Below are 20,008 nucleotides of genomic sequence, written 5' to 3'. Positions count from 1 at the left end.
GTGAAATCAATTCCCTGATGCCACGAAGAAAAGCTGCTGATCGCACGGGCCCGGTCAAGACCCGCTCTCGCGATGGCTGCAAAGAATGTCGAGCGAGTCGGGTCCGCTGCGACACCAAAAAGCCTCGCTGCACACGCTGCTGGGAGAAAGGGTTACCATGCACCAAGAACTTGGTTCTAAAATGGGAATCGGAATTTGCTAGTCGTGGTATGGCCTTTGGCCGTGCCGGCGTATGGAGCAAATCTCAATCTGCGAGCCCATCCACTCCTAGCTCTATTTCTTCCATACAGGAGTGGTGCCCCGTCCCGACTATCCGCTCCTGGGGCTTTATCAACAGTAGTTTTTCCACATTTGAACGCCCGGATGAAGTCAATGTGGATTTTAACGAGCTAAATGCAATCATCACCGTTGCCCAGAGCTCTCATTCGCTATTTCCCAGAACTGCGACGGCCGATCAACTATGGTCATGGCTACAGCATCTCCCGTACATGGATGGACTGGCCAATTGCTTCAATCTCAGTCTTCCCCCATCTCTCGCGCTTTTCCCAGAACTCTCTAAATCAGGACATGGAGAGCTATTTGATTACTATCTGCAACAAGTATGTCCACGCACGACAGCTAGCTCTGCTTTTTCGTCGCCGTTTGCTTCTGTGATACTGCCGTTCTGTCTCTCTGCATCTCCCACTCTTCTCAAGGCAATTCAAGCCTTGGGAGCATGCCACTGGTCAAGGCTCAACCCGAGTTACAGTGCTACTGGACTGCGATTCAAATCTGAGGCTCTAAGAGAACTTCGTCAACGTCTCTCCTCCGAGGGAACTTTGACGTGCTCCATGGATCCCGAAGTTTTGGTGATCATGATCATGCTATGTCTATATGAGATAGTAGACAAGTGCGACCAGCAATGGACAATCCATCTCAAAGGTGCCAACGATCTGATTCGGCTTCGACGGAAGCAACAAAATGCACTGTCGCATTCAGCAGCAGCAGCAGCATCACCGGACCCTGTGACGAGTTTTGCAGAGCAGTTCTTCGCTTTCCAAGATGTGATGGGTCGAACAGCCTGTGCTAAAGAGGTTCTATTTGGCACAGACTATTGGAAGCCTGACGAGCGAAACATCGATCTTTGGATGGGCTGCAGTCCTGAATTGGTCTCCGTTTTGGCAAATATCACTGATATGAGCCGAACAAGGAGGCAAAATACGTCCGATACAGACAAGGCATCTTATGCCTTGCGTGCTGCTTCCCTCGAACGACAACTGGAGCGCTTAGTCCAGGAAGTCGGAGAAGGAGATGATGAAATCCTGGCACTTGTTGCAGATGCCAAGAGACTAGCCGCAGTACTATACCTCCACTGTGCACTGTACGGGGCCTCCCCGACTACCCCTTTGGTGAAAAGCTATGTCCGCCAGATCCTGCGGCTCATTTCGAATCTTCTTAACCGCAATCTACTGGCGAATGTGACGTGGCCAGTCTTTGTGGCGGCTGTGGAGCTTGATCCATCAGATGATGAGGTGTTTCCTGACTCTGAAACCGAGTCAGGGTCTGGACGGGCAATTGTGCTACGCGCCCTTGCCACAATGGCTGATTCGACTATCTCAAATATTGCAAGAACCCGAGCAGTGATCACCAAATTATGGCAGACGCGAGATCTTGATATGCTCAAAGGAGCCGCTCTTCATAATGAATGCAATGATTGGGAGTGGTATGTAGTTCCAATAAGCAATGCCATGAGTCTGGCTTGATATATATGTACTTATAATGAATTACTTTGTTACATATATTTCAATGAAGGCACTGTCCCTCGGAAACGTGTTGAACCAGTCCTATACCCCAACTCGAAGTAACGGGCGCGAAGAAGGGTCGCTACTCTAGGTTTGTCATTCATGCCACTTCTTTGTTTGGGCGTTTTGCTAGAGTCTACTAGATAAGCAACGATCTAAATAGTAATGGCATAGTAACCAAAATAGTAACGATAAACTTGCACAAATGCATCCATTGTGGCTTTTGAAAGGTATCGCGAACAAAGTGAGTGTAAGGGTCCAACATACATCGTGTTGAACTGTCAGCTAAATGGAAGCCCCATATAGAGTAGAGATGGCCGTAAAGCATTTGACTTGGACATATCGAATGCTTTGCATAATTGAGGCTGGAAAATTATATAGATCGTCATTTAATGGATTGCGTCCGCATCCGGTTAGCGTATCATCTGATCTGCGCGTTAACCGCTCGGAGCCAGCAACCTCATACTGATCTTGGGCTTCACATCTACCGTTATACCGTATTGAAACGCCCTATGACAATACATTTGTGTCATCTAGTGTGGTATAATAATTGACACCGGGAATGATGCCCGCCTCGCGCCTTGCTCGAGAGTGAAGATCAGTTCACTTGGATAATGGCTCAGGCGCGACCTTCAGCGCCAGGGCGCAGTACCTCTGTCCAAAAATTTGAGAGCAAACTCAGTCAACAGTTATCACATCCAGAACAATCGCCAGATCTGCAGCTCCAACCCACGACGCGCTCTTCGCGCTCGTTATCTGATGCGTCCAAACCCACCCAGCCATCCACTGGGGATTTGAGCCGCCCACCAAGCAAAGACGATGGGATTCCTGCTCTACCTGCAACCCCAAGACGCTCGAGTGTGTCACATCCCGGCTTGTCACTAGACCTGCCTTCCAAATCCGCCGCGTCGCCGTCCCTAAATCGCGCTCCTCTATCGCCCAAACTAGATCCCTCACATATTTACGGATCTCCAGGATCTGTTCTGCCGCGACGATCCCGCGGTCTCGACTTTTCTCGCGCCTGTACCAATCTGCACCATTCTACCCTCGCCGAATCCTCCCCCGATTCATCTCCAACCGTCGGAGGGCGGGGCATGCCAATCCCTCAGCGGCGCGGATCGCCTGGCGCGACTTCCGTCCCTCCATTCTCGACATCAGGTCCAGCAGATCGTGCGACGATCTCAAGTTCTATGTCGAGTGTGAATATGATGGAATCAGACACAAGTAGTAGCGAGGAGGAGGATGAGTCGATGGGGGACCGCGACGACATAATGCTCAACACGCCGCAAGCAACGCGCATGGGAAATGCGCCCAACTCGTTTGCTAGCAATATCCAAAGTCCGGGGAACGAGTGGATGGGTGGGTATTCACAAGCTGCCGCCAGTTTGATGAGTTTCCAGCGTGCTCGGTTTCGCAAGGGTCGCAGTCGACATAGCTCAAGCAGCGCAAGTGGAAACAGCTCGAAACCTAGTCCCACGCCTCATTCTCCCCCAATTATGAAAAGTGTCGAACACTCTGCGGGGTACTTTGCACCTCGGAATGCGCATACTCGCAGAGAGTCTCTCAGCCTAGGCACGCGCGACTTGCGCCTGTCTGATATGAGTGACGACGGCGAAAATCGTGCGACGCGCGGCGGAAGCCCAATTCCTGCCTCTCATTCAGAGGGTGGCGGGCCACTGGGAGTTATTCGGCGTGCGGTGACTCGTCGTGGAAGTCTTCTTGTAAGTTGTTTGTTACTGCCTCTAGATGTGCAAATCTAACATGTGTTGCAGCCCAAAACCAAAACCTTTGCGCGCATTCGCGCTGCTTTGATGGAAGAGGGTGCTCCAGTTGACAGTGACATGAAAAGAGAGGCAGAAGTGGTCCGGCAGGTCCGGGACACCGAGCCTGAAACAACGCCTGGACTCGGAGAATTTCCATCGCTAGAGCCACCCGCTGCATTTGATGGGGAACCATCTGATGATACGACCGGCAAGGCTGGAATTGACACCCCATCCAAGGGCAGTTTCAGCAAACAAGCTAGTCGCAACTCTGGCGGTGTTGAGTTCTGGAACTCGTTCGATGAGCGATACCGAACCCCACCTCCTCTACGCCAGGGTGCTCCATCTGTTGCGGACGATGACATGTCTATGGATATGACCCCATCCACAACGGTTGGTTCTACCGCTGCAGACTCGTCCAAGCCTCGCTCTCGCTCTTCTACTCCTCACCCACAGGGCATGGCAGCCATCGGCGATATTTGTCGCAAACGGCGTCGTGATGATGATTTCGATCCCAATCTCTTCAAGCGTCGGGCTGTGTCGCCCAGCGTGAGTGCCCATAGCAGCCCGGTGATGACCCATACCCACACTGTTAACATCAGTGATGCTGGACCAAACATTTGGGGTCCACCACCCAAGCCAGGACTCGGAGCACCTTTCTCTGAGCGTGAATCTGGCAGTCGGATGACACCTCACGGGGCAAAACGCATTGGTCTACAGGGAATGACCGAGGCGAGCGATGGTTTTATGAACATGAGCATTGATTGAACGGACAGTTCTGAACTTGCATTTATCTTAATTCGGAGGGGTTCTTATGGTGTGGGCATAGTCACTCTATTTCTCTCGTTTTTCAAGGCATGGCGTTGGGGATTGAAGATACACACGTTCCTTATTTCAGCGACATTTCGGATACCACATGAATTTAAATGGTATGATACTTCGGCCATTCAAGAAGGTGTAGCTATACATGTAGCTGTAGGAAGCTGAGGCAGATATACTTGGCCACGTGCTTATCGCTCTCCGCCTCCAGCTCTTCTCTCCGCACACTCACCTCCGATCACTGCATTCACGTTTCTGAACCCAATCCCTCTTTCAATTGCTTTCTAGGGCTTTGAAGCTACTCCTATTTTAAATCTTTATTTATCTCCCCATGGCTTCCACTGTTGAGCTGGCATCCTCGTTCATCGAGGGTGCCCCGCCCGGAGAGGTACGCATGTCAACAACTACCCAAAACACCCATTCCCTGACAACTGTCCACCTGAAGCCTCGAATAGCTGCTAATCTGCTCGTTCTCTTCAGCTCGCGGATGTTGTTGCCGGTAAATGACCCTCTGAGCATTACGCTGTCCCAATCCCCGACCCCCGCATCCCCGGCCTGTTCACATAAATATTGACCCTGCTTACTGATCCTTGTCACTGGATTAGATGTGCAAGCTCTGACCTCCGAGGGCGAGAATATCATTCCTTCCCTTATTCCCGCATTCGAGAGATACAATGAAGCGCAGCTTACGACAGTCAAGTTACCCGGATCGAGCCAGGAGGTGGGTTTCACCTTTCAGTAGCACTTGCCGGTCGTATTGATATGCTGACACTCAGGGAAAGGTTATTGTCAGCGAATTTAACAAGGTCGAGGGCAACCGCTACTTCGATACAGAAAGCCAGACCTCTTTTGAGATCGACCATACCACACAGGTAGGATACATCTGCATGACTGGACATGGCATTGAAGGCTTACGGTTCGGATATAGACTGCCTCTGCGGCTCAATCTTCTCCGTTGGAGTCTCAGAATGCAGACTTGATGTAAGGAACTCGGGTTGTCAAAGTGCTAAGAAAGATGCTGATTCTATTTAGTAAATCGCTGCTCAAGTCGTTCGGTGCCCATGCCCGTGAACACTACCCCGACTGCTCCTATGGTGTTTACCCTATTGAGGATGACTCCGCCATCGCCATTCTCCTGGTCGCAAACCGATACTCTCCCAACAACTTCTGGTGAGTGCTACTCTCCGTTGACAGGATGAATTAAGCTAACCGTGTCGGACGCCTCCCTGTCTGGGGTGGCTTTCCGTTAATTCTATAGGAATGGTCGTTTCCGTGCCATCTACCAAGTCCCTGTCTCCTCCTCTACCACCTTGACCGGCAAGATCCACGTTGACGTGCACTACTACGAAGATGGCAACGTCGCGCTCAACACTACTAAGCCTGTCAGCATTTCTATTCCATCCGTTTCTGCCGAGTCCATTGTGTCGCGTATTGCCACGGCAGAGCGCGACTATCAGGAGGCTTTGAATCGGGCCTTTGTCCAGACAGCCGAGGGTGTATTCAAGGGCCTGCGGAGACAGCTCCCTATTACACGGCAGAAGGTTGAGTGGGAGAAGGTCGGTGGATATCGTCTGGGTCAGGACATTTCAGGCGGCAAAGGACGGTAGAGCAGATATGGGAATATTGAGCAGTGATAAACCTGCTCGTGGACAGCTGGGCTGATACATCCCTCATGTTTTCAAGCATTGTCTCATTTTGTGTTTCAATATATTCCATTTCAACAAATTACGGAGTTTTACCGTCTAGTGTTAGGCCTGTCACTATATATATCCTGAACATCCTACCCAAACCACACCCAAAGCTGGTAAACCATCAACTAGAAGATTAATCATTTTCACTGCTAATATCAAATAACAGAAAAGAAATTGACTATTCTCCAACTACTTCTTATAGAGCATGCAAAGGATGAATAAGCAAGACTAGCGCAGGATGGCCGGAGATCAGTCCGCCTCAACACACAACCACCCCTTCAGACGCCCCAAGAGAGTAGAATAGCATCGCAGCAATGATTCAAAAGTTCTCTCGGTTTGTCAATTCCGGCGCTGGTCTGGAGAAGACCCTCCGGCTGGTCCAATGCACGGCCCAGGTTGTCGCCGCGCTCACCGTGAGCAGTGCCCTGGTCGTGCAATTGACCACAGTCAAGTTGCAATTGGCATTGGGTAAGTCGGTGTATACTTTGCAGGGAAATCCCTGCGTACATCGCTATTCAGCTGCTAATTCGGGTCTGTATAGCGCGGAGATACTTCCGTTTCTTCGGATTCATTGATTCCTTCCAGCGCATGTCTGCATTGCTCGGCAAGGATGGGTTCAGCTCCGTGGGTGGATTGATTGGCCTTGCCAAATGGACTTGCTTTGGCCTCTATTTCCTCCTAGAGGACCTGACCACGGTATGTTACGTATTTGACTCTGATGATTGGCACTGACCATATACCAGCTCCATGCCATGGGTGTCTATTCAGTGTCCTGGCATGATCCTGTCATGGACCAGGCCAATACATTCTGGCTCTATGCTCTGTCTTTCTCAGTTGTCGGTAGTATTTGGGCTCTCCTGTTCGGTCCGTCAGAGCAGCCAGCCAAGAAGGAAAGCAAGAAGAAGGACCAGAAGGCTGAATCCGAGAAGACTGTTCCCGTCAAGGCGACTCCTTCCTCTGCTTTGATCCAGCAGATTGTGGTCGATAGTTGTGATATGCTCATCCCATTGGAACTTCTCAACTGGATGCCCACCGGAGATGTCGTGATTGGATCTACCATGGTATTGAGTACACTTTTGACGGCTCAAAATATCTGGGCTCGAGTGTGAGGGTTGGATATATCGAGTAACGAGTGATATAGACAAAAGAAGGGTCATGTAGATATCTAGATATAGATCTGTTGTATATCAAGCCAATGCGGAACAGAACAAAAAAGCACGCCAGGAACACACGAGATAATTAACCAAAATACAGAATACAATCAGATAAGTTTGTAAAGGAAATAACTAAAAAGAAAAACTTGGACTCGCGGGGAATCGAACCCCGGACCACTCCCATGCTAAGGGAGTATTATACCACTAAACCACAAGCCCAGTTCGATGGAAAAAGTACCAGTTTAGTGTTATATGACTCTGAACAAATAATCAGGGGAATTGTGATATCTCAATCGGGAATGTATCAGCGAACCCTTGTCCAACTTGTTGCCTCGAGTCTGCTCTGCATCTGTGCAATGCCCCTGCTCTTTAAGAACCATGCCAAGGCGCCAGCGGAGTCAAGGTTGCTTTCTTTGCAGAAAGCGCAAGGTTAAGGTGAGCAAGACCGAGCCACTGTATCAAGATATCTAACGAGGACCAGCATGATGAGGGGAAACCATCTTGTGGGAACTGTGCTGTCTATGGCAAGAAGTGTCCCGGTTATCGGACCAGTATCCCGTTAGTCTTCCTCAATGAGAATAAAAAGGTTGAGAGCCTATTCAGTAAAGAACGGAAGAGAGCCGCAAATAACCGACCAGAGCAGACAACACAGACGCAACTTGTCTCTCGGACTGCGAGTGCTCCTGGAATGTCCGACACGGGACTCTCGGTACTGCGGTTCTTATTAGACTCCTCATGGGAAAATCATGGTCGTTGTTATTTTCTAGACCAGTTCACTTTGCCCACTGAGCCAGACGGCAGCCCTGGACCCCTGGACTCGATACCTGTTCTGTACACGCTCTGCCGGGGTGAGAAAGCCAATGGGGCTCCTCTTCTAAGCTTGCGTGCAGCCCTGGATGCTGCAGCATTTGCATCACTGGCAAGCCATGCCAATGTCTCGTCTCTTGCAATCCAGGCCCGGAAGAAGTATGGCCAGGCTCTTTGTGCGTTGAGCCGTGCTCTGGAGTCGGTTGAGGATGCCACCCGAGACGAGACATTGGGGGCGATTGTCATGCTCATGATTTTTGAGGATATCAATAGCGAGCGACAAAGCTTGATGAGTACTCATGTTCCCGGGATCCAGTACCTTTTGAAGCTGCGTGGAGTTAAGCAGCTCAGTGACCCTGCAACTCGGTCACTCTTTCACTTTGCTTTTGCACAGATGGTATGAGATGCCACGTGAGAAACAGGGACGTTTGCTGAAACATACACAGTTGATTCAATTTGTGGGCTTGAAAGATCCCATGCAGATTAACTTGGATTGGCTGTTAGATGTGCTGATTATATCTCACCCCATCTATCAGATGATGTCAGGAAATATCAAAATCCTCAAATTCTGTGCCACGGTCTCGCAGTTGCTTTCCAGTGAAGGCGCTGGCCAGCCAACGCCATTGAGCGTGATGTCTTTCCTAGAACAGGGCGAGAACCTTGACATGGAATTAAGTCAGTGGCATTCCGACATACCAGAAGCATGGCTGCCTCGCAAATGTAGAAAGACCGATGGAGCAGAGGTAATTCTTCATCCTGATATCACCTCAGCAGATGTTTGGAACTCGTACCGTGGCACAAGAATCATTCTTCAACAGACAATCCTCCAAATACACGGATGTCTAGATGGCTGTACAGGGAAAGCATGGAGATCTGAAGCAATATGCTCACCACAGGACATTATCATTGAGATGGCCACCGAGATTTGCCAGACGCTTCCATTCGCACTAGGAGAGATCGATCCATTGGGATGCCCCACTCGTCGGACTGGTAGGACAAATATCAAGGCTGTTCAAGGATTTGCACTGCTCTGGCCAATATTCAGCGTGACGCAATGTGGCTATGCCACCGAAACCCAAGAGGCTCAGGCACGCTCCGCCCTCCGTCAAATTGGATCTACACATGGAATTCAACTAGGAGTGGCATTGGGCCGGGAGGGAGTTTCTATGGACCGACCTCCTACGGGCAACTCGCGAGTTCCAAACCGCTGACATCATTTGTGTTTGCGAGGCTGAAGATCTGCCTGTTGTCATGTAAATACTTGTTCCTGTGATGGTACCCATATATAATTAAACTACGGTATACCGCACTCAGCTGATCATCAGCCTCCGATGAGCCACTAGGCGAAGTGGATACGAGATGCCAAGCGACGATTAACGTTCATTGGTTCCATGGATCGGCAGCTTGAGGTTGCCCGCCACGCCTGATTAGGCAAGTCTCGTATTTGAAGGCACGAAGGAAGATATAAAGAGATTGTGAGGGAGGAGGTGAAGGGGAACAATCAGCCATCATGACTACTAATACCACAACTACCAACTTTGATGTCAAGGAGCAGGTCCATTCTTCTACCTTGTCTGTCGCCTCCTGCAGTACTCTATGCACACTTCATGAAAGTACTTCCTTTCAACCATCGCGTATCTTGACTGTCAATGCGCAAGGCATCGCGGCTTTCCGTCTTCCTTTGCCATCTCGACAGATGAAGATTGTCATCTACAATACAGATGGCAGCGAAGCCTATGTCTCCACGCGCGACAAACGCTGGTCAGGCGATGCGGTCTTGTCACACCCCAATCGCGGCGATATTATCCGCACCGAGTACTTCTTTGGTCCGAACCGTGATCCGGTTTTGCATATTCTGCAGGCTGCTGATCTCCCCTCTGTGACTGTCACCGGGAAATGGACCTCCCGCGCCGCGCGGTTCGAGATGCCTGGAGGCAAGTGTTTGGAATGGGAATATGCCAAGGAGAAACGACCAGATGGCCAGAAAGTGAACCTCCTTGTTCTGAACGCGATTGCAGAAAAGGCCGACAGTCAAGAGCACATCCGACTTGCACAGCTAGTCCGAGGCTCAGATTCTCGGACACCGGGCACATCACGCTGTACTGCGGGCAATGGCGGGGAATTGCAGATTGATGAGGCAGCTTTGCAGTCACTTGGATTGGACGAGGCACTCATTGCTGCCACTTGCTTGATGATGCTGAAGAAGGAAATTGACCGACGAAGGATGATCCAGATGGCAGTCATCGGCGGGGCTGGAAGTTGAGAAGATCAGATTGTACATGTAGGAGTTACAGAGAGCGGGTTTTGGTATAGTTTTCATCATGTACATTTCATTGGTATCTATTCTCTCTATCTTTTGTTTTTCGGTCTATATCTCGTGTCCTCGTTCAGTAGTGTATCGCTTAATTGCTCTTCTCATTGCACAAAGTCGCAATGTGGCCATTGAGCCAGTAGCCATCCAATTCCTTGGAGGACATGGTCTTGGCTCCAGAGATCCAGCCTCTGCAGACTCCCTCACCCGCTCCGCAGGTGCATTGGAAGGCCTGATCCATGTCCCACTCGGTGCTGGGGTAGAAGAAGGTGAGGGCGTCGCCGGCCTTCAATGGCCTATCATCAACGACGCGCACCTCCATGCGCCCCATATCGAAGTTCAAAGATGGCGCGCAAGAGTGGTTGCAGTAGACCAAGTCGGAATTGAGCTCAATGTGGCTGTCGGGGCCAGTCTGTACGCTGGTGTAGGCTTTCGTACCGGGAGTGGCCGTGGTGATCTTGGCGAAGACAGCGCCAGCGGGGAGATCAACGAGAGAGTAAGCCCCGCTTCCAAAGGCTTTGGTGCTGCGGTCGACACGCAGGCGATCGGGATGGGTCGGAGGAGGGAATCCACTGGCGTGAGTAGCGGGGATAGGGTCTGCGGATGGGGCCATATTGAGCGTTATCGAAATAAGATGAGAGAAGGGAGGTAGAGGGAGAAGAAAGATGAGAAGTAAAATGCGCAGCTGCCGTGGCTTTTATTCACATCCCTTGAACCGAGGGCATGCGATGCTCCGAAACCGAGGCAGTATGACGACAAGCCGGAGACGAAGCCGCATCAGGAACCCCAGTCACTCACAGTTGCTAACGACGCTAAACACACTAACATACACTAAAAAACCACTCAGGACGTGGGGTTTTGATCGTCCGATCGCATTCTGCTGACCGGTGAGACTGGCTTGCATGTGATGCTTCTACGGATTCTATCTTTACGAGATTTACGATACTTCACGGGTCGCTCTCAATTCATCTTGCGTACCAGTTCCTCCCCCTGAAGCCACCTCTCCAGATTCTCCGCTGTCTCCCGATACCAACCGCGCAGGAGTTCTTCTTCCCCATATCCCATGTGGGGCGACAGGACCACCTCACTGCGCCCGTCTTGACCCCACGGAGTTGTCCGCCATGGGCTGTCAAGAGGCAATGGCTCTGGATCAAAGACATCGAGTGCCGCGCCACGAATGCGACCTGCATTCAGAGCCTCGAGGAGGGCCGCCTCGTCGATCAGGGGTCCACGGGCAGTGTTAACAATCAATGCAGTGGATCGCATTTTGGCCAACTCGGCAGTCCCGACGATGCCGCGGCTTCGGTCGGAGAGCACGTTGTGTAAGCTCACAACATCAGCCTGCGCAAAGAATTCTGCTTTGGATGGGGCGACCACGAATGATCCAGCAGGCAAGCCTTGAGCTTGAGCTTGCTCATCGGCCTTTTCTTGGGTCAAATTGGTTGACCAGGCGGACACTTTCATCCCAAAGGCAAGCACTGCAATCTTTCCTACCTGAGATCCGAGTTTCCCTAGACCGAGTAGTCCGAGGGTCTTTTCAGACAGATTTAACCCCAGAGAGCCCTGCCATTCACCCCGTTTGACTGCCGCATCATCGCGTGCCACATTCCGAGCAAGCGCTAGAATCAGGGCCCAGGTATGTTGGACGGTCGAATTGACACCAGGGGGTCGCCCTTCAGTGCCCGCGACTGGAACATTGGCACACGCAAAGGCTTCGAGGTCTAGCGAGAGATTCCGGGTTCCGGTGGTCAAGAGGAGTTTTAAATTCGGCAGCGCGGAGATCGTCTTGGCAGCAAACGGAGTTCGCTCGCGCATTGCTAAGATCACATCGAAGGGAAGCAGCCGTTGAATAAGAGCATCGTGCGTTACCGGATCGCGGGGGTCGAGGGTTTCGGGGAAACTGGAGATGTCGACGTGCGACTCGAGATGGGCAAAGTAAGGGGGCGCAATGCCCTGATAGTCGTCAAGAATAGCAAACTTGAGTTTCGTCATTATAAGAGAAGTGAACAGGAGCGAAAGTGAAGTAGAAAAAACGTAGAAAAGAAGTGAAGAAGAAGACAGATTAGAATGCGGGGATGTGATGTGCTTCGGCAATGAATTTACCCATCTGTAGAGGTAGATGTACGTACACGGAAGTTGAATCTAAATCTATAAGGGATCTCTCATCATAAGATAGAATGATTCACTACCATCGCATCCGAATGGCTCAAAGTCCATCGTTACCTCCTCCAATTGCTTCCATCCATACTTCAAATACAGAGGTACACCTTCGGGTGTCGCCTCGAGGAAGATGCGAGATTTCGAAGCATTGGCCTTTTCAATTCCCCATTTCAAGATAGCAGAGCCATATCCTTGTCCCTGATATGCCGGAAGAGTTGCTAGCAAGTCAAGCACTGTTCATTGTTAGACCAAATCCTTCCAATGCGGGGCCCACATACCAATGTCCTTCTCTGTTGTGTATCGCTTGCGGGCATTCTCCAGTATTTGTTTGAAGGCATTGAAGATATCTTCTCTCATTGGCTGAGGCGCATATTGAACAGGGTCTTTGGCGAATTCCATGGCCTGCTCACTCAATGTAGGAACCGTTGGACCGTAACCTAGAGCCTCGGGAATCATCCACCGGCTATATGCGACCAATTCGCCGCTTGCCTCGTCATGGATTTTGAGGACATGCATATTTGGGTTTGCGAGATGCTTCATGCCGACCTTTGCTTTATATTCCACCATGCGAGGGACACTGGCTGTTGGAAACATTCGAGCAAGTAGATGGCGGCCTTGGAAGCTTTCGACATTGACTTGAGCCAGGCCGGGCCCGTCAGCCTCGACGGCATACTGAATGAGATGCATGATTGAAGGTGAGATATGAGAGAAAGAAAGAAAGAAAGAAAGAAAGAAAGGATGAGAGAAAAAAAAAGAGAAGTGATGAAGCGTAAATAGTGACTCAATGAGGAAGTCAATAGTCGGAGTCCCCGATAAGTAAGCTGCACTAGGGGCCAATCAGACTTTCGATATGTTACATTGTATATCTCTTCACTTGGATCTTGATTCATTTATTTATTGGGGTTCCTCATCATAGTGCATGCTAAATCATTCGTTCATGACCGTTGGATCAAGAAAAAAAAAAAAAAAAAAAAAAAACTTCATCTCCCTCCAGCCTCATAGAAGCCTACCTCAATAGTGCTGAGCCTGTTGTTAAGTTCTGCGATGGCCTTAGCGATAGAATTATCCAGACCATCACTGATATGAGCAAAGACATACGGTCCGAAATCCTCCAAGGCTATCATAAGCTCATGTGCGAAAATATATCCATCAAAGACCCCTGTTCTTGGTCTAGCTGCGCTGCCATTGTCATGGACCTCGGATTCATCTTTGCAAATCCACCACTCTAGGGGAAGAACCCGATCGTCAATTTGGGCGGCAGCTGCTTCTAGAGTAACTTGAACGGGGAAATGGAGCCCTGCGGTGATTGGCAGGCAAGCATTAATTAATTGTACTAACAACTGCAGAGACAAGACCGACTGAATTCCTAAACAGATAAAACTATCTATCCATACTCTATTCCGATGCCCAAATGACCCCTAGTAACGGACATAGATTGTCTGTAGAAAGTCAACAACTCCAACTTAAGCACCCTTGGCGAAGGTCTTGAGAGAAGCCTCGCTGCCATTCCAAAGTTCCGAGTCACCACCATAGGTATACTCGTCCGAGTTCTGCCAGAAGCTCTGATATGGCCAGCCACCTGGGATAGTGCCCACAGAGCTGCTGTACCGAGCCAATACCAAGGGGTAATCATTGCTGAACGCGGTGCTACCTCCAGTACAGGTGTTCCACCAGTCGGCAGTTGTGTAGATCATGGGGTAGCGGCCAGTCTTGCTCTTGTATGTTTCACCAAAGTCCTTGACCCAAGCAACCATGGCAGATTCGCTGATCCCATAGCAAGTTGCACCGGACGGGTTGTATTCAATGTCCAGCATGCCGGGAAGGGTCCTGCCATCGTTGGACCAACCACCACCGTGGGCAAGGAAGTACTCTGCCTGTGTGGCGCCAGAAGAGCTGTCAGGGTGAGCGAAGTGATATCCACCGCGGATCAACCCAGCTGAGGATGCACCCTCATAGTGACTGGAGAAGGTCTTGTCGGTGTATGTAGTGCCCTCAGTCGCCTAAGTAGTTAGCATGGCCATACTTGCAACCATTGTTGGAATACATATTTACCTTGATCATGACGAAGCGTGCACCCGAACTGTATGCCCCGGCAAAGTTGACCGTGCCCTGGTAACTGGAGATATCGAAGCCCTGGACACCGCTAGCGCGCGACTCGAGAGGAGTGGCACTAGCGGCAGCGAACAGAAGCGGGAGGGCAGTGATCTTCATGATGAACATAGAAGAGGTCAGTGTTGCCAACAGAAAGGAGGGAAGAAGTCCCCTTTTATGCTCCCTGGATTCACAACTTCAAGAACAACGTCGCAGTCACATCGTATCCCAAAATAACAAACTTGCGATCATCGTGAAGATACGAGACCCCAATTCTATCCCAGTCCGGGATAAGTGATGTCGATCAACCCACCGGAATGTTGAGAGGGCCAATAGGTGAACAATTGCTGTTTCAACAGCCGAAGGCTCTGGGTCCTTGAATCCGGGCGTATACATCGGACTCCGATGTTAGTCTGGACAAGTAGATATTGTTCATGCCAGTCTCCAAGCGAATGTTCATATGCGTCTCCCTTGGTCGCTCATTGGCAAGGAGATCTCGTATAGTCCCGGACCATCAGGGGCGGTTCCTGGCCGATCTCGTATTCTGATATAGATGCCAAGATGTACTGGAGACGTAGACCAAGCACATGCAGCAATAACACAACATCAAAGGCGTAAATGTACACCACGTTGCATGTATTGCACGTATCAAGTACACTCCCGTACCCAGTTGTAGAGGATCGGCACTCGGCCCTAAGCGAAATCCGGGCAAAGCTCCTCCCCGCCACTCCCCAGTCTGCACTTCAGCATGGACAGGCGCCAGGATGGGGAACAAGGACTTCCGCGACCAGCTGGGCAAGTTCCGCCTTGACTCCATCAACACTCTCACCCCTTCAACATGGCAGCAGCCGGTCTATCACGAGCCGGTCGAGTCCTCGCCCTCGCGCAGCAAACGAGTGTCGACCGCCTGTGACTTTTGTCGCAAAAGGAAGAAGAAATGCGACTTTCGATATCCAAATTGCTCCGCCTGCACCCGAGCTGGAGTCCGATGCACCATCCCCCCACCGGGCCCCCAAGTCGCCAGCGCCTCCGTCCCCCGCGATCAGCTCGAGAACCTCCAGAAACGAGTGCGATGGTTAGAAGACATTGTGCGCCGCAAATCGGGCCTCTCTGTGGGTGAATTACCCACGGGGACTGCGGTGGATGGCGATGGAGACCCAGACTGGTGGTATCAAGTGCCCGCGATGATTGCGACCGGACATCGTCCGACCTCAATGCCCAGCCCGGCCGGCAGTGGTGGCTCCTCGACTGCAGGTCCGTCGGAGGCATCGACCGCGGTGGGCACTGAACTACCGAATGTCGGAGAAATTTTTCGCGATCAGCTGGAGCATCGCCGACCGTCCATTGCGCGACCTTCTGCCGCGCCACGGGTGATGCGCCTGTCTTCGCTGGGGGAAGCCGAACGGATCGCTGGACAATACTTCGACAGTATGGGCTATCAATACCCGTTCATGTCTCGATTGGAGTTCATGGGGAACCTGCGACACATCTATACTGGCGGTATTCCATCCCCAGAAACACACAATTCATACCATATCGTGATGGCCATTTCGCTCTTGATCGGATCGGCAGACCCAACCCAGGCGGCCGAATTCTACCATGCCAGTCAGGAAACCCTCCCACTGGCATTGCAGAATGAAGACTTGCCGGCTGTTCGAGCACTATTGGGGCTGGCCCTGTATACCATGTTTGCAACAGCAGGGCCTAGTATTTGGCATATCCTGGGTACTACGATGAGGTTAGCGACCAGTCTTGGTCTACACAAAGCACGATCATACCCCAGTATTGCCGAGGAAGAAATGTCCAAGCGCGCTTTTTGGAGTCTATATAATTTGGATCGCCTGATTGCTAGCACTCTGGGCCGACCATTAGGCATTGCCGACGACGATATTAGCGTCGGTTTGTTGCGCGAACTGAATGACGACGGGATTGAGGCGCCTGGCGCGAGTGCGATGACTATTCCGTTGCAGGTGATTCGCTTACGAAGGATCTTTTCGCGTATCTATCAATATCGTAAGTGGACTCTGCGCCTCATTCTGGTTTTATCTGACCGTTCGTAGTATACAGCAGCCTGCCGCGTCCCTCGCTCCAAGAGGCCGCTGCCACGCTCGGTCGATTCCGCCAGGAGGTCGACGACTGGCGCATGGCTGCTCCAGTCTATCCATCGGCTCTCCTCTATTCCACCTCGTATTATGATTATCTCTACTACACAACGTTACTTTTGATGTATCGTCCCAGTCCTCGGAACCCGACGCCTGATGCTCTTAGCATTGTTAGCTGCGGTGATTCCAGTGTCCAGGTCATTAGATCCTATTGGGACAGTTACTCCATTGGCAAACTTAAGTGGATTTGGTTGACGTTAAGTCAAGTCTATTTTGCGGGCATTACCATCCTGTGGTGCCTCGAGCAGAACGCGCGCTCCTTGCGTGAGTCGCTGCCGGCAATTTGGAACCCCGATGAACAAACGATGCGTCGTGGCATTCAAGCGGTTGTTGTCCTTTTGGAAGAATTTGGAAAGCGTCGACCCGGGGTGGACAAGCTGGCAGAGACATTTCGACATCAGAGCACGATGATATTCAGCCAAATGGCCTATCAGCAACAGCAATTAGAACAGCAGCAGCAACACCATCCTCACAATCAACCTCCTCCGCCGCCACCGGCACTTATCCCGCCTCAGCCCTCTGTGTCTTTAGCTGCACCACCACCACCACCTCCGGTTCCGCTGGCTCCTGTCCTCGACGACGTCCTGCTTGTGGATGGCAGCGGGGCCATCCCAATGATTGACCCGCAAATGGCAGACCAACTGTTTTACTCGTACAATTGGTTCCAGGAGGAGATGGCATCTTACTATACCCTTTGAACGAATCTTTTTCTTTGTATCTAGAGCTCTGTTGGAGATAGACGGAGTTACCGTATTGGCTACGATTTATTTTTTATTGTTAATAATCTCGAGTCTGTCACTGGTTAGGACGGTACTCATCAAATAGAGAAGTTCTCAAAAAGGCGCCGCCCAATTGGTTCTGGAGTTTGTACATATTGCTTTTGATATATGAGCATATGGTCGCGATGCGCTGGAATCTTTTGACTTTTGCAAGCCATATAAAATCATGCCTCTTCTGTTTCTTCCTTCACATCTTCAACCGCCCAGACTAAAGGTTGGAGACTTACCGGTCCTTTCCATCCCAAGGTATCCGGCCGAATCCTATACACATCCCCCCTCCAGCCGAGCCTTCAGACAACTAAAATGTTTGTCTCGAAAAATCCAGGACTCAATGGCTACTCCAGCTACTCTTGAGGTCACCATGCCTTCCACCAAAGCGGTCTCCCGAACTCACTATCTCAACTACCTCCAAGAACTCAACCCCGAGCAGGCTGGCGACCCAATCTCGCCATTTACAATGAGGAGGTCATGGCTTGCCACGACATTGAGACTTTGGTTGCTGATGCAGTTCATAAGCTGCCCGGACTGGGCTTCGACGCTGTCACCATGATCATCGACGAGGAATCTTCCCAAGTTGCTTGTCGACTTGGGCTCATCTCCACCCCCAATGTCGATTACACGGGCGTTCCGTCAGGACAATGTTTCATGTTCTCCGACTATGTCTTCTATGACTTCAATGATGGCTTGGTTGTCAAAATTCCATAGTGTATTTTCAGCCTTGGAGCTTTTGTTTTAGAGGGAGAACTGTTACAAATGTGCATAATATGTCGAGGCTCACTGCCCTGGTATGTGTTACAGCCACAGATGTGATGTGATGTATGTAGATGAGATGTCCAGACCTGACGTCTGATTATTAATGTCTAACCCCTCCATTTGGACACTTCTGATAAGACAATCTCACTGTTCTCTCTTTACCTCCTTCAGAATGGAGGAACTGGACAAGAAGACTACCCCTGCTTCGGGTCTGCCTCTTGCCTTTCACGGCACAGCCATTCATTCACAAAGCCTAGACGAACTCGAGATCTTGGAGAACTGCTTCATTCTCGTGGGCAAAGATGGCAAGATCCAGGTCTTTCAAGCAGGCGTAGAACCTGATCAGATCAACAATCTTGTTTCAGAGAATGGCTATGCGCCCGATATCTTCCCAGTGAAATATCTCAAGCGTGGGGAATTCCTGTGCCCTGGCTTCGTTGACACCCACAACCATGCACCGCAGTGGGCACAACGCGGCGTTGGAAGAGGGATCTCGCTACTCGACTGGTTAAACAAGGTCACATTTGCTCATGAGGCCAAGTTTGAAGATCCCGAATATGCTCAACGCACGTATGCCTCGTGCGTTGCCGGGTTCTTGCAGCAGGGAATCACCACCGCATCTTACTACGGCTCCCACCATGGCCAGGCCACTCGGATCCTGGCGGATGTCTGCTTTGAAAAGGGCCAACGCGCTTTGGTGGGAAAGTGTAACATGAGTCGAAATGCCCCGGAGTGGTACAGGGATGCCTCCATCTCGGATTCACTGCGTCAAACGCGTGAGCTCATTCAGCATATCGACCAACTCGACCCAGGATACCAACTGGTGAAGCCAATTATTACGCCGCGCTTTGCGATATGCTGTGAGCCCGAGTTGTTGGCTGGGCTAGGTGCCATTGCTCGTGAACATCCCGATCTGCCAATCCAAACTCATTTCAACGAGGCAAAGCAGGAAATTGAATTCACAAATCAGCTTTTCCCTGAGTTCCAGACAGAAGCCGATCTTTATCAGAAATTCAATCTGTTGAATGGTCGATCCATCCTTGCGCACTGCATTTTCCTGCAAGAAGAGGAAATGTGCCGCATCCAAGAGCTTGGCTGCGGTGTTGCCCATTGCCCGATCGCAAACACTACCATGCAAGAGTATATGATTGCACCTGTGAGGGAATATTTGCGTCGCGGTATAAAGGTGGGACTGGGCACAGACAGTGGTGGCGGTTACTCGTCATCGATCATGGAAGCTATGAAGCATGCCTTTATCGTGTCAAATGCGCAACAAACGAAGACTGAAGGCCGAGACCCTGCATTATCCCTGCCAGAATGCTTTTTCCTTGCCACCCTAGGTGGTGCGCAAGTTTGTGGACTCGATGATCGGATAGGAAATTTTGCGATCGGTAAAGAGTTTGATGCGCTGGAGATCCACACAGTCGATCTTGACCGACCGGGTGTGATGTGTCTAGTAGAAGATGAGGATACCATCGAGGTCATCTTCGAGAAGTTCCTGATGACTGGCGATGATCGCAATATTGCCAAGGTCTATGTGAGTGGTCGCTCAGTCAAGACTTCATGAGATCATGATTCAAATGACATTGAACGATATATGATGAACATTCGATAGACGTCTGACGAAGCCAATGGTCAAACAATATCCCAGACCTAATCGATACCCATATGTGCAAGCCAATGTAGATGTATATGAAGCTCAAAACAAACCCATCGAGTATTAACAACGCTGATATAGAA

At 50.6% G+C, this 20,008-nt stretch overlaps 13 protein-coding genes across 13 annotated transcripts; 9 read left to right on the top strand and 4 right to left on the bottom strand.

The window, feature by feature from the left end:
• Positions 1-17: 17 nt before the first annotated feature.
• N7508_000047 (Zn(II)2Cys6 transcription factor) lies at positions 18-1,742 on the top strand (the record flags this gene model as incomplete). Its single annotated transcript, XM_058458132.1, has 1 exon — positions 18-1,742. One exon carries the CDS (start codon positions 18-20, stop codon positions 1,740-1,742), a length of 1,725 nt encoding a protein of 574 aa, XP_058324354.1.
• Positions 1,743-2,395: 653 nt separating this feature from the next.
• N7508_000046 (uncharacterized protein) lies at positions 2,396-4,309 on the top strand (the record flags this gene model as incomplete). The annotated part of the gene is made up of 2 exons (XM_058458131.1): positions 2,396-3,502; positions 3,554-4,309. 2 exons carry the CDS (start codon positions 2,396-2,398, stop codon positions 4,307-4,309), a joined length of 1,863 nt encoding a protein of 620 aa, XP_058324353.1.
• A 382-nt stretch (positions 4,310-4,691) lies between these two features.
• On the top strand, positions 4,692-5,967 carry N7508_000045 (F-actin-capping protein subunit alpha; the record flags this gene model as incomplete). Its single annotated transcript, XM_058458130.1, has 7 exons — positions 4,692-4,748; positions 4,841-4,859; positions 4,966-5,081; positions 5,143-5,232; positions 5,289-5,341; positions 5,393-5,530; positions 5,619-5,967. The coding sequence occupies 7 exons, from the start codon at positions 4,692-4,694 to the stop codon at positions 5,965-5,967; spliced, it is 822 nt and encodes a 273-aa protein (XP_058324352.1).
• A 398-nt stretch (positions 5,968-6,365) lies between these two features.
• Positions 6,366-7,160, top strand: N7508_000044 (PEX11 domain protein; the record flags this gene model as incomplete). The annotated part of the gene is made up of 3 exons (XM_058458129.1): positions 6,366-6,519; positions 6,593-6,747; positions 6,795-7,160. 3 exons carry the CDS (start codon positions 6,366-6,368, stop codon positions 7,158-7,160), a joined length of 675 nt encoding a protein of 224 aa, XP_058324351.1.
• A 423-nt stretch (positions 7,161-7,583) lies between these two features.
• N7508_000043 (Zn(II)2Cys6 transcription factor domain-containing protein) lies at positions 7,584-9,223 on the top strand (the record flags this gene model as incomplete). Its single annotated transcript, XM_058458128.1, has 3 exons — positions 7,584-7,640; positions 7,687-8,409; positions 8,549-9,223. The coding sequence occupies 3 exons, from the start codon at positions 7,584-7,586 to the stop codon at positions 9,221-9,223; spliced, it is 1,455 nt and encodes a 484-aa protein (XP_058324350.1).
• A 299-nt stretch (positions 9,224-9,522) lies between these two features.
• N7508_000042 (uncharacterized protein) lies at positions 9,523-10,275 on the top strand (the record flags this gene model as incomplete). The annotated part of the gene is made up of 1 exon (XM_058458127.1): positions 9,523-10,275. The coding sequence occupies one exon, from the start codon at positions 9,523-9,525 to the stop codon at positions 10,273-10,275; it is 753 nt and encodes a 250-aa protein (XP_058324349.1).
• Positions 10,276-10,414: 139 nt separating this feature from the next.
• N7508_000041 (uncharacterized protein) lies at positions 10,415-10,936 on the bottom strand (the record flags this gene model as incomplete). The annotated part of the gene is made up of 1 exon (XM_058458126.1): positions 10,415-10,936. The coding sequence occupies one exon, from the start codon at positions 10,934-10,936 to the stop codon at positions 10,415-10,417; it is 522 nt and encodes a 173-aa protein (XP_058324348.1).
• Positions 10,937-11,283: 347 nt separating this feature from the next.
• N7508_000040 (D-2-hydroxyacid dehydrogenase family protein) lies at positions 11,284-12,315 on the bottom strand (the record flags this gene model as incomplete). Its single annotated transcript, XM_058458125.1, has 1 exon — positions 11,284-12,315. The coding sequence occupies one exon, from the start codon at positions 12,313-12,315 to the stop codon at positions 11,284-11,286; it is 1,032 nt and encodes a 343-aa protein (XP_058324347.1).
• A 156-nt stretch (positions 12,316-12,471) lies between these two features.
• N7508_000039 (GNAT family N-acetyltransferase) lies at positions 12,472-13,170 on the bottom strand (the record flags this gene model as incomplete). The annotated part of the gene is made up of 2 exons (XM_058458124.1): positions 12,472-12,716; positions 12,762-13,170. The coding sequence occupies 2 exons, from the start codon at positions 13,168-13,170 to the stop codon at positions 12,472-12,474; spliced, it is 654 nt and encodes a 217-aa protein (XP_058324346.1).
• Positions 13,171-13,946: 776 nt separating this feature from the next.
• On the bottom strand, positions 13,947-14,694 carry N7508_000038 (lysozyme; the record flags this gene model as incomplete). The annotated part of the gene is made up of 2 exons (XM_058458123.1): positions 13,947-14,483; positions 14,536-14,694. 2 exons carry the CDS (start codon positions 14,692-14,694, stop codon positions 13,947-13,949), a joined length of 696 nt encoding a protein of 231 aa, XP_058324345.1.
• Positions 14,695-15,338: 644 nt separating this feature from the next.
• N7508_000037 (putative C6 transcription factor) lies at positions 15,339-17,434 on the top strand (the record flags this gene model as incomplete). Its single annotated transcript, XM_058458122.1, has 2 exons — positions 15,339-16,587; positions 16,635-17,434. The coding sequence occupies 2 exons, from the start codon at positions 15,339-15,341 to the stop codon at positions 17,432-17,434; spliced, it is 2,049 nt and encodes a 682-aa protein (XP_058324344.1).
• Positions 17,435-17,983: 549 nt separating this feature from the next.
• N7508_000036 (uncharacterized protein) lies at positions 17,984-18,220 on the top strand (the record flags this gene model as incomplete). The annotated part of the gene is made up of 1 exon (XM_058458121.1): positions 17,984-18,220. One exon carries the CDS (start codon positions 17,984-17,986, stop codon positions 18,218-18,220), a length of 237 nt encoding a protein of 78 aa, XP_058324343.1.
• Positions 18,221-18,440: 220 nt separating this feature from the next.
• On the top strand, positions 18,441-19,835 carry N7508_000035 (putative guanine deaminase; the record flags this gene model as incomplete). Its single annotated transcript, XM_058458120.1, has 1 exon — positions 18,441-19,835. The coding sequence occupies one exon, from the start codon at positions 18,441-18,443 to the stop codon at positions 19,833-19,835; it is 1,395 nt and encodes a 464-aa protein (XP_058324342.1).
• Positions 19,836-20,008: the final 173 nt, after the last annotated feature.

Source organism: Penicillium antarcticum, assembly GCF_028974205.1.
Source record: "Penicillium antarcticum strain IBT 31339 chromosome Unknown utg000001l_segment0_segment0, whole genome shotgun sequence".
Lineage (NCBI taxonomy): Eukaryota > Fungi > Ascomycota > Eurotiomycetes > Eurotiales > Aspergillaceae > Penicillium > Penicillium antarcticum.
This window is presented reverse-complemented; position numbering and strand designations above follow the sequence as displayed.